The following is a 12,796-nucleotide window of genomic DNA, read 5'->3' as shown; positions in this document are numbered from 1 at the left end:
GAACAACAGATGAGTGATAGAACTTCGAAAACAAGATGCAATACCTTTGACGGAGTGGTCCGGCACCACGTACATTCTCATTCAAAGGTCTGTGCAAGGTATCTAGCAGAGTTCACAAATGCATTTCATGTATGTTTTCTACTATATGTTGATATTTAAATGTTGTTGTACCAATCGTAATTTGCATGAGAAAGTACCAAAAGCAGCATCTCTAGAGATGCACAAAATTATATAAAAAACTAAACAAACTGTAAGAAAAAGAAAAAGCAAAAGGAAATAAAATTACTTGAAAAGATCATACGAAGGATCACAACGTGTCATGTACTTCCCCAGATAGAACTGTTTAAGGACGTTAACTGGAATTGAAGTTCCACATAAAACAGTCGACTAAAAACCATGCAAGAATGATGCATGTTGTAAACTCATAGCACAGGACACTCTTTGTTATATTTCCATAGAGCCAACCCACAGTCTGTGCCACTTTAGGGTTACCCTTCAGTTTTACACCTCTGAAAGAAGAGACTTTGAAAGACAAAGCGATTTGTACACAGAAGGCCCTGATGCTAATGTTTGAACTGCATCCTGGTGCTAGGGAAGCCAAAGACTGTGCTAAACTCGAGTGTGCCGCCTTGTCCCATGCTGAAAACGTAGGGAAGGGAGCCCACCGGACTGAATATTCTGACATAACATTTGTTGAACACTTCTTTGTTTTACATGAAATTGTTTCCCACACTATTTGTATTTAGAGGTAAGGATTTGCAATAGTTATTTTTTGTGTGTAGGCCCTTTTTAATTTGAAATGACACCACTAGGACTGAGTTATTATTATTTGATGGGCGCAGCTTGCTCCCATCTTTGGATTTAGGATTAGATAGGCGTTTTTCAAACCCTTTTTGAAGTTCAATAAACACCCTTGAACTGTGGTCACTTGTGTGTGTTTTACTGTTGATACCATGCCTTCCTTACAGCATGCTGCACCTAGAGACTCAACCTACTCCTCACTGCACTGGTCTGATAAGGCAAACACATGTGTGGCTTCTCGTTTGCAGAGGACATGAGCCCGGCTGATTCCGGGCAGGCTTCTGTGTTTAGGACGTTATGCTTATTTATTTGCATATGGTTGCTCTTCCTCTGTAAAGGCACCCACGAGCAAATCCATTTGTTAAATGATGCTCCAACAAAAGCCCACTTGTTTCTAAGAGTTAGCGCAAGCATTTGCATGACATGTTCTGTCCTCGGTGGTAAGAAATTGACCATCTATGGCGTGGTAGGCTTTTGTAGTGTTGGATCTTCTCCTTGGATGGAACGCAGTATGAGCGGAAGTCTTCAGAAATTAAGAGAGTTTAACACACACCTTTTGGTTCATATTTTCCTCATGTAAGCCGTGAAAAAGTACTTTGAGCTTGGGAAGAATTATCTTTGGCTAATGGAGGAGGTTGTCAGAGGAGGTTTCTGCATTACCTGACAAACTTTCCATCAAACCCTCTTGCCAATATTCTGCCATCAAGCGCTTTCAGCAAGATGGAGGCTAATGGGCATCTTGGTGGTTGTAAGCCAAACAGATAGTTGTACGTGTCAAATATTGAATATAGACAAATGAAGTGGAAATAGGTATTTAGCTGACTTTAGTATAGTGTTTTGTTGGCACTAGTCAAACATAGACTTGTACTTTTTGAATTGCATTCTACAATGTTCCTTTGCTTTTAATGTTAAACGTGTTTTTCCATCAGTTTAGGATTGCAAGCCCCTTTTGCCTCCACTTGCATTTGAGCAGACATAACGCTCCACAATGTTATTCTCTTTTTCAGCAACTCGTTTTTAACTCTGTCACAAATTGCTTAGGACCGCGCAAGTTTCTACACAGCGGGAAACTGTATAAAGCAAAAAGCAACAAGGAGCTGTACGGTTTCCTTTTTAACGATTTTCTCCTGCTGACCCAAATCATAAAACCACTTGGCTCCTCCGGCACAGACAAGGTCTTCAGCCCCAAGTCCAATCTTCAGTACAAGATGTACAAGACGGTTAGTATTGATGTCCATGAAGCGGGGAAATAATACTGCATGTGTTCTTTTTGAAAGCTGAGCATATTTCCACCTGCTGTGTTCATTCTTATTGTCTGGCCAAAGACACGTATCAACATGTTTTGATTTGATCTCAAATGTTTTCATATGTCAGGAATGCAATGTTCAAGTAGTCAGGATATTAAGGCCAAATGAGAACGTGCAGAGTTACAAGCATGTTTTCTCCTCCTATTTCTCAGCTGTTTTCAATTTAATTTAGCTACCTCCTCGCAGCATTGGAGCAGAGAACCTTTCTTTTTACGCTTTAATGGTCCTTTTAGCATATGCATTGATTGAACATTCACTTGATCAAATAAACCAGTTATACTTCTGCTAGTCCAGGCCTTGTTCTCTGCAACACTGTCGAAAGAAACATCGTATGGACAGGCCTGCTTGATGCCTCCTTAGCACGCATAGGAGCTGTCTTCCAGGAAAAGGCCCACCTGATTAAAGGCCATAATAATTAATATGCACCTTGAGAGGCCTCTTTGAAGACCGACTACTCTCTACTCTCCATCAACTCATGAAGGGGTAAATAATCGACTTGTTTAAAGTATTCATCATGCAGTGCCCTGAACTTAGAACACCATTGGGGTCCTGTTTCATCTGACCCCCTACTCTGATGTTACTCTGTATAAATGTAGAATGTTTTGTGAAAATATCCCTTGCCTGGCCCTTAGGGTTTATTGGGGAAAAACAGGGGGCTGGGTAACCTAGCCCACTGCGTCATCCCACCCACCACCACCCACTATCTAATGAAGGGAGCAGGGGTCTTATTGTGAGGATCTCCTGGTGATTTATATAGTGCAAACCTAACAAGAAAGCAACGGAGCACTGTACAATAAAGGGAAGGGAACATAGGGGGTGGGAGTGGGGGGTTGTCTTGGCGGTCTATGGCATGCGCAGGGGTACCTTTCCATTGGCCCACATAAATTATCTCTCACTACTGTCTGCTTTTGAAGGGGGTTATCTCTGAAAAGGAAGAGCTTCAAAAGACAGCGCTTTATTTTGTGGAACAGGGGTTATTATACAAAGTAGAAAATATCCCTACTGGAATTGGACAAAGGCATTACAAGCTGCTGGTCCAGCCACTCCTTAGAGAAGTAATATAGGACGTTGGCCCTTTCTGCTTAACCACAGGACAGCAATGAATAGCAAAAACCCAGGATCAAGGTTTAAGTCCTTTTTTGCCGGGAATATAGAGACAGATTAAACATTACAGTGAAACCTGTGCAGGCTGTCAAAAGACCTCTCCCAGTGAAGTGGGCAGAGTGCCTCTGCAACTCTTCCATTATTGATGTCCCATTCTCTAGGTTGGGGATGAAAATCATAGGGCCCCTCCAAGAATGTTAATAAGTACATCCTAGTCATGGTAGATTATGCTACCAGGCCTCCCAATGCCTTCCCTATCGGAAACAACACTATCCAATGCAATTGTACACATCTAGTGTGGTGGGATGTCCAAAGAGATCTTGACTGATCAGGGAACCACATTTATTTTGAAACGTATGACCAACCTGGAGGATCCCATCCACATGGATACCTTATGAACTTCCACTCATTCTATCTAAACGGATAATTTAGTGCAAAGGTGTAACCAAACCCTCAAGGAACTTCTGCGTAAGCTCATCGACGAAGATGTCCAAAACTGTGATGAGCTGGTACCATGAGCTTTTGTCACCACTACGGAATACCTCTCAGGTTTCCACTGGATTCCCCTTTTTAACTAGGTTATGGGTGAGAGCCCAAGACATCCTGTCTTCTGACGAGGTTTCGAGACAAGTCCGATCTATGAAAGTCTCGTCAAAACAGGTCCACCCCTGTTCCTCCAAAACCATCAAGGACCACATCGACTCCCTGGCCCCTGCCCTGGCTGACTCCTTCACCTCTGGAGTCTTCCCATCCCCTCTCAAGCACTCCCTTGTGCACTCCCTTCTTAAGAAACCCTCTTCCGAACCCTCCTGCCCAGCTAACTATCACCCAATCTCTATCACTCCCTTCCTGGGCAAGCTCCTGGAGAAACTGGCCATCTCCCAGCTTAATCTCCATGCTGAATCTGTTGGTAGTCTTCATGGCCATCAGTCAGGCTTCAGAGCTGCCAGAAGCACGGAAACTGCTCTCCTGAACATCCGTGAGGACCTGCTCTCTAACCTTGACTCTAACACCCCTTGTGTTCTCATTTTGCTCGACCTCTCTTCTGCCTTTGACACTGTCAACCACACCATCCTGCTCAACCGTCTCCGTGATAACCTGGGTATCACTGGTCAGGCTCTGGCGTGGCTGACCTCCTTCCTCTCCTATCGACCCTCCCAGGTCCAACTGGGTTCTTTCCTCTCTGACACCTTTTTCTCTACCTGTGGTGTCCCCCAGGGATCTAACCTCTCCCCCTGGCTGTTCAACCAGTATCTGGCTCTTCTTGCTCACCGCATCGCCGCTCTCTGTCCCAACTTTCAGTGCTACGCGGATGATACCCAGCTCATTTTCAGGCTACCCTCGGCCTTCTCTTCCCCTTCCCTCACCTCTGACTGTCTCTCTGCTATCCAGGAATGGTGTGCCGCAAACAACCTCTGCCTTAATGCCAGTAAGACTGAGATTCTACTTATCGGCACACCCACTCCCTCCTTCCCTGCAGCTCTCTGGCCGGCCTCCCTTGGCCCTCTTCCTGCGCCTACCTGCAAGGCAAAAAACCTTGGGGTCATCTTCGACTCCACACTCTCTTTCTCTCCTCACATATATGACGTCTCTAAGAAGTCACACTACCAGCTACACCTCCTCAGAGGTATCCCTCCTTTCCTCTCCTTCCCCCAGAAGCTCACTGTCTCCAGAGCCCTGGTTCTCTCGTAGCTGGACTATTGTAACAGCCTCTACTCTCCGCCCTTTGCAACTCATCCAGAACAGGACTGCGAGACTTGTCCTTGGCCTCAAGCCCAGGGACCGTATCTCTCCAGGACTGAAATCACTACACTGGCTCCCAGTGGCTGCGAGGATTAAGTTCAAAACCCTCTGCATTGTCCACAAGGCCTTCTGGGGCATTGGGCCAAAATACCTTCAACTCTCTCTTTCGAAATATCTTCCTTCTCAAGCTCTTCGCTCATCCACCTCCAATTACCTCAGGGTCAGCCGCTTCTCCAAGCAACGAGCTGGGGGTAGATCTCTCTCTCCGCAGCAGGGGCCTCCCTCTGGACAGCCTTCCTGCCTCCCTGAAACTTGAGGAGAACCATCTCCGGTTCCGGAAGCACCTCAAAACCTTCCTCTTTGCCTCCGCTTTCTCTCCCCTGCTAAAATCACTGAACCTGCACTGAATCGGCTACTGGGCCACTCACCGATCTCGGTTCTTGGCTCAGCCACTCTTCCCTGCACTGCCTACCTGCACTACGCGACTGTCTCTGTATCCTACAGCCCCTTCTCCCGGCACTTACCTTGCACTTGCCACCAGCTGGCCCTATTATTTATCTTGTATTCTACTAACCATGTACTGCACTTTCCTTGCACTTGCCACCAGCTGGCCCTATTATTTATCGTGTATTCTACTAACCATGTACAGCACTTTTCCCCCTCTCCCCTTGCACTTTTCCCAGTCTTCTCTACCCTTGCACTTGCGCGATCTGAATGACACCTGGCCTAGTAGGATCGTTGTCTGTCTCCCCTTGTTCCCCCCCTGCCTCGTCGCGCCTTGAAACACTTGTGTATAGGCGCGTTACAAATGCCATATCATATCATATCATATATCTAGGACATGTCGAGAGAAGAATGGGAGAAACAAGAGGATACCGGACAGAACGTATCCAAATGTGTACAAGACACCCAGGCACACATCTGTTATGTCTGGTCCCTTGTACAGCAATATTTGAGGAGTCACAGGAAGGGCAAAAGTGACTCTACGATAGACAAATATGGGGTAAGGTTATGGTACTCTTGCCAACATCAGCGAAAAGACCTTTAGCTAGGTGGAAAGGACCCTATGAAATCATAGATGTCCAGAGGAACCTCAACAGTCTGGACCAACAGGAGAATCACTGCAAGCCAATTCAAGTGTTTCATGTAAATGCGTTGAAGGCCTAGCACGAGTCTGTTGAAAGTTTTCTGGAAACCCACCAGAGAGGTATTATTTACCCATTACCTTTCTAAGTGTCTGCTGAAAATGATATCAGAAAGCTTGGAACCTGTCCAAGAATCAGACCTGCGAGATTGTCTACACAGTTTCCAGGATATCTTTATCTATAATCCCGGTGTAGCTAAAAGATTCATACACTGAATTGAGACTCTCCCAGGCAAGGCTTTGCTCCTTACTTATAAGCAGGAAAGGAGGATTTCAAGAAGATGTTCAACCTGTGCTTAATCAAACCGTCACAGAGCCAGTTGTCCCCACCAATTGCCAATTGTCCTTACAGAAAATCCAGACTGGAGTTAGAGGTTTTCCATAGACTTACAAAAAGTAAATGCAATCTCAAAGTTTGCTAATTATCCGGTGTCTCGCATCAATTAAATGACTAAGTGCATCAGACAAGCCCTGTGCATATCAACAAAGGCACCCAAAAAAGGCTGCTAAAAGATCCCCTTTACACAAGAAGAGCAAGATAAGGTAGACTTCTCTGCACCTATGGGGCTGTACCAGTTCACCGGCCTACCTTTTACACTTCATGCGGCTCCAGCAATGTTCCACCGGTGAATGGACACAATCCTGAAGCCCCGCCATGAGTATTTATTTATTTAGTTTATTATTCATTCTTAACGCGCTTAATACCAGCAAGGGGTTTCTAAGCACGGGATTGGGATTCAAACCTATGTTGCTCTGCGTTGTCTTGCTTCTAAGACAAAAGCATTGCCCCTGAGCTATCCTTCCTCCCCTCTAACTATGGTAGATTCTACGTCAATGAAATTGTTGTATATAGTACGTCCTGGATTATTACCCAAATTGATTGCACAAATTTGAACGAATGTTAGATTTGACCGAATTCAGTCACTACTATTAGTTCAAATTTGTGCGTTCAATTTGAATCCGAAGATACCGAACATGAAGAGCAGTCGTTGCGGGGGTGTCCCCCACTACCCATGTTCGGTATCTTCAGCCTCGCTGGCTGCTGGGGTGTCCCCCGCTTCCTCAACATTGGAAGCGGGGGACACCAAAAAGGCAAAGAAAAAAAAGGGACCCTGCAGTGTCAGATCTGACCCGCTTTAGAGCGACGGAACTGACGCTGCAAGAGTATAGGAGGGTCGGCGGCCAACGAAAATGTAAGTAGGGAGTAGGTTTGGTGGACTGCTAAATTTGGGTTGTTTGGCCCAAGTACAAATTGAAATGTGCCGAAATTGATTACGGTCAATTCTGCCGCGATTCTTTATACTTTGGTCAAACAACCCAGATCCCCTGGATTGCACATATGCGTTATCTGTGCCAAAGCCTGCGGTAGTCGGGTCTGGTAGCCAATCCCAGGTAATACTATCTGACCATGTCCATGGTGCGGTATCTTCACTTGGTTGTGAAAGTAACCTTGCAAACCCAGGAAGATAAGGTGGAGGTTGTATAGCATAACCCCCAAGACAAAAAAGGATCTACGAGCCTCCCTTGCATTAGGTGGCAATTATAGAAGGTGCACTGCTACACTTGCGGGCTCTCTAGCTGACCACTTTAAAGGAAATAAGATAAACCAACTCAAGTGGACTGTTGAAGCAGACTAGACTTTTGGCAGGTTGAAGTGATCCCTTTGCCATCCACCCTGCCTTAATACGCCTGATTTTAATGAAACCTTCATCCTACAAAACAATCCCTCAAGAGTAGGCTTCGAGGCAGTCCTCTCTGAGGTCCGAAATCATGTAGAACAACCACTCTTTTTGATTAATTGCAATTTATGCCCCAAAGAACTTAGTTATCCAACTCTAGAACCAGAATGTCTAGCCACAAAGTGGACTCTAAAAGCCCTACAATACTAGTCAAGTGGAAGGAAATTGGAGCTAGCAACAGAACATGCCCCATTAGTTCAATTACCTGGAAACAAAGAAGCCAGCACGCTGTCATGTGTTGGTGCTTGACCCTTCTGTCCTGCTCTTCTACTGTCATTCATGAGAGTGGACATTTACGAGCCACCATAGATATACAGGTGCGATAGAAAGGAGAGTGGGGGGGTCATTTCACAATGTCTCCTGCATGACGCGTATGCTTTTTTTGTGGAGGTCTCAGAGGGCCAGTGGTCACCACCTGCTATGCGATATCGAGCCAAGGGGTGGCATAGGGAAAATCCCCCTCCACCCAGATTACATATAGAATTGAGGTGGAGAGGTCCTTGGACCCGTCTCATTTAGAGCCGGAGTGTTAAAACTGTATTAAACACACTGCAGAGTTTACCAAGCTCAGTCCAATTTGGAGCAGGTTCACCTGTGCAGCGGCAACCGGGCAGTGGGAGGTGGCAGAGGCTCCAGACCTTCCGGCTCTGCTCACAGGTATCCACTTTCCAATGTGCATCCACGGGTCAGACAAATTCTAGATGGTGGACCATTTGTTTAGTGTCTTGGTCCATGCTGCAGATCATGTTGATACAAATGCGCTGGACATACCTGCACCTATTGGAACCAGCCAAGTCTTGGCTAAAGATAATTATAATGCCAAGCTGTAAGTCCTTAGGAGAGGCACAACCCTGGTTGAGAGACCGAACCTCTCTGTAAGCCCAGGTAGGGAGACGGACACTGTGGGAGTTTGGAGTAGTGGAGCGACATGGAGCAGAGCATTGGCATGTTCTGTGTTGCAGGAAGAAGAGAAGCAGGAGAGGCTGGAAAAGGGGAAGGTGTAGGAGGGGGTTATGAAGCTGGAGGAGGAGAAGCAGTAGAGGTTGGATGAGGAGGCAGTGAAGCACCAGGAGGAGGGGTGAAGCAAGGGGGCTGGAGAGGGTGAAGATGCTGGAGGAGGTGGTGTCAGAGAGGTTGAAGGAGACCAAAGTGCAGGAGAAGGGGAGAAGTCAGTGAATCTAGAAGAACTGAGGAAGGAAGACGAAATAGAGATGAAGAGTTAGGAAGGTGGAAGAAGTTGGTAGAGAGAAGGGGAAGGACGGAGCTAGAGACAGAAAATCCTAGAGATCCCTTGGCGATCTACGGAAACACCAGGAAGAGTGGCATTGCAAGCTCACACGTTATCTGAAATCATGGTACGGTGGAACAAGTATATGGCGGAATGTCTAGGTGGCTAGCAAAGAGGTATGTTTACTGTCAGACAGTGAGTGTCGTATTAATTAAAATGCAAGACAAATTGGCTGGGCTGCTAATAGGTTCAGGGCCGTGGGAAAGTGAGTTGAGCCCAACCTGAGGCAGGAACCTATAAAACCTTCAGGCCTACCTCGCCTCTTGGAGAAGTTTAACAGACTTTTTCTGGACAACCTTGCAATACAACAGGAGTGTTTGAAATACTGCTGCAATGCTGTCTGTCAGTATGCAACACACAAAATTAAGGATCCAGGAATCTGCCCCCCAGTCATGTCAAAAAAATATTTAATGAGTTGCCTTTGGATAACACGTGTTTCGGTCTTCCTTGGCCTTTCTCAAATCAGGGCTATTATATATATATGACTCTCCCGAAATTGGGTTCATTTGCTAATTGTTGGCCTTTTACTCATGTTCACGAGTTATTGGTGCAATCCCATGTTCTTAATTCTGTGCTCCGGTCATCCGCGTTGGCTCTTTGCTGTTAATTCTGTCAGTAGCTTAAGTAAAAGGCCTCTCACCCACCTGAACTTCAGTCATCTCAGAGAGGGATGCCAGGAAGGGCCCCAGGGAGACTGTTCAAGGATACCTTTTGTGTGACAAGATGATTACTTGAATTGCCATTCTGACCCTGTTTGAGTTGCCCAATTGTGTCCATAATCGATCCTTTTAAACTAACCTCATGAGTTGTGCCCCCCTATGTGCCCATTGGCTATGAGGCAGTTTGCACATGAGAACCCATGTGTGCTTTGTGTATTCATCCTCAGATCCCTATTTCAACCCCAATATTATGTTAGGCTGCCAGTAACTATCTACCGCGCTGTGGAGACCCCGGGAGCTAGATCCACCGTCATTGAGAGGTCTTCAATAAAAATTCAGTAGAAAATAAATGTTAATTGAAATCAAATAAAATGTTTGAGTTTCTTAAAGCTGGTTTAAGTTCTGATTTGTTAATAACTCCCTTAATCACTCGTCATGACACCCTACTATAGAACTAAGAGCAATATTGAATAACCAGCATCAGACACTCATAAATTATATTTTATCAAAACTCTGTAGCCCAAATAAATGTCATTACATGACATTCCCCAAACCCATACAACATGACCTTTTCTAGTCATTCCTTGTCCTCACACTTGAAGATTGGTGAACCTCCAACTTCCAGACCATTGCTCCTGCTACAGACATTACACCAGCAAACTCTCTGCCGAAGACCACACCTCCCAAATTGTTCTATGGGCCTTTTCTTTGAGCTGTTGTGCTTCAGGCTGGGTCACTTGAATATAGTCAGGAAGGTGGACTACATACTTGATCTTACACCATAAGTTATTGACGGCAATTCAACACACACCCTAGAGGAGTGGATTGTAACTATTTCACAAGGCCATCATTATTTAGTTTCACAACAAAACACCACATTTATTTTGAATTACCCTATAGGTTGTGCTGAGCTATGATGTCACATGAATACATCAATTGCTTACAAAGTATACATATGTGGTGTATTGTGAAAAAAAATTACCTGGTACCTGTCTATCATAAGCACTATTTCTTTTGGTTCAATTGTGTGTGATATATCAAAAGGCCAATGGCATACTGTAAATTCTTTGGCTGCAAAATGTTTGTGTTACTGTGGCCTGCTTTCTGTTGTATAAAGTGCATGTTGCATATGAAGGCCACATAGAATTTACTGTGTATCATTTACCTTTTTGATGTATCTGACATATTTGAACCAAGTGATATATCGGTATCAGCTGCAGAAGACAATCTTTATAGATGATCAAACATTGATTCCGTTGGAGTAGTAGATAGTGGGGTGGGGGTCGGGGGTGGTGTCTGGGGAGATGGATCTTTGAAACTACAAATATGGAAGGAGCCTGGGTTGACAAATGAAAGCAGCATTGAGGGGATGCTTTCTGAGCGTTGATGACTTGAGTCAGGAGAATAAACTGGAAGCATATGTATTAGAACTTTGTAAAGTTAGTCTGGCTTTAAAAAGGGTGAAATAAATGGAGGGCAGATCAGAAAAAACATGCGCTTGCTCACCAGTCAATTTTAGGGAGGGTGAAACTGAATTACTTTGTATACACTTTAAAATGAAAGACATGCAGCTGGGAAAACCTGGGCAAACATAACCCACCAACTTGTATGGAAGATGACATTATAAGGAAGTACCTTATAGCGGGCAAAGGTGATTGGGACCCACCATGATGGATGAGGTTTGTAGCTATGTGATGGTATTATGCCTCAGTGTTGCACACTTTATGAATGGTAGTTCCTGTTCTTTGTGACCAAGATAGATACTAGCGCATTATAGACTAGTTTAACATAATATGCCCCCAGCTATCAAATTGGCACTGTCTCTCTTTTATTGGTTTGTCAATCATAATGGTTCATCAATGTTTTGATAGCTGTTTATTGCTTTCATCCAATGTTGGTTCTTTGGTTTTCTGCCTTCAAATCTACACATCATGGCAACAATCAGGATTTAATCACTTGTGATTCTGTGAAACACCTCACTCTGGCTTTACTGCTCTCATCTTACAGGAGAAACATGATGTATGAGGATTTAATGTATCACTTTATCTTGATGTGTTAGATATCCAATTCCTTACAACCAAAGGGTCTGATGATGACCATGGCAATGAAGCCATCATTCAATGAGTTGCATTTGAATTGGAAAAATGTGCTTTTGAATAACTGGTCACTTTCCTTTAGATTTGTGATATACTACTCCTGTGAATAGATTTATAAATGCTCTTGGAGTGGAATACAATTGTACATAATCCTAGTAGTGTTACATTTGAAAATATCTACTGATGTACATTTTTTTCTCCCCATACTGTAATTAATGCTAGTTTACAGCTTGACATCTGGAAGACAGTGAGTTAAAGGAAGTACGCCATTCCCGCCCCAGATGAGTACGCAGAACAGCAGATCTGAACGTGGATGTTTTAAGATTATGCATAATTCTGTGGAGTGAACCAACTGTAGCATGATCCTACTCCATGGTCCTGTTAACCTTCAAATGTATTGCAGAACTCTTTCCCTGTGGCCCACAATAACATATTTTTTAAAAATATTTTGCAGCCCATTTTTCTGAATGAGGTGCTTGTAAAGTTACCCACTGACCCTTCTGGGGATGAACCCATCTTTCACATTTCCCACATTGACCGAGTCTACACCCTTCGTGCAGAAAGCATTAATGAAAGGTAAGAAAATGTTTTTTATGCTATGGTGATTCCTATAAGGTCTTCTGGTTTCACAAGAATGTTTTAAGAGGCAAAGATAAAATGGCCTCCTGCAAAATGTCTCATGATACTTCAAAAGATACAACCAAAAAGCGTTAAATAATTCCTCTACAGCAAAGATAAATCTATGTCTTTTACATTATAGATGTCAACTATTCTTCAAAACACATTGATGGGGTCATACCAGCAGTAAACTATATGGTTTCCTTCTACTGTTCTTCACATGGCACACTCCTGCCACTCTCTTCTTTGCTGCTAAATCCCCATTTTAAACTTCATTGGTTTGAGGTCTGCCCCCAT

The 12,796-nt window shown here is 44.3% G+C and overlaps 1 protein-coding gene across 3 annotated transcripts in view; it reads left to right on the top strand.

Annotated features, from left to right (window-relative positions):
* ITSN1 (intersectin 1) overlaps positions 1-12,796 on the top strand; it is a 3,188,156-nt gene that overhangs the window by 3,131,109 nt on the left and 44,251 nt on the right. For all 3 annotated transcript variants that reach the window (XM_069636218.1, XM_069636217.1, XM_069636220.1), the window contains 2 exons: positions 1,809-2,021; positions 12,336-12,457. In XM_069636218.1, the coding sequence (XP_069492319.1) occupies positions 1,809-2,021; positions 12,336-12,457 (335 nt within the window). The remainder of the gene's footprint in view (positions 1-1,808; positions 2,022-12,335; positions 12,458-12,796) is intronic.

This window comes from Ambystoma mexicanum, chromosome 7p (assembly GCF_040938575.1).
Source record: "Ambystoma mexicanum isolate Mex_15411 chromosome 7p, UKY_AmexF1_1, whole genome shotgun sequence".
Lineage (NCBI taxonomy): Eukaryota > Metazoa > Chordata > Amphibia > Caudata > Ambystomatidae > Ambystoma > Ambystoma mexicanum.
The sequence above is the reverse complement of the archived record's forward strand: the minus strand, read 5'-3'. Positions and strand labels throughout refer to the sequence as shown.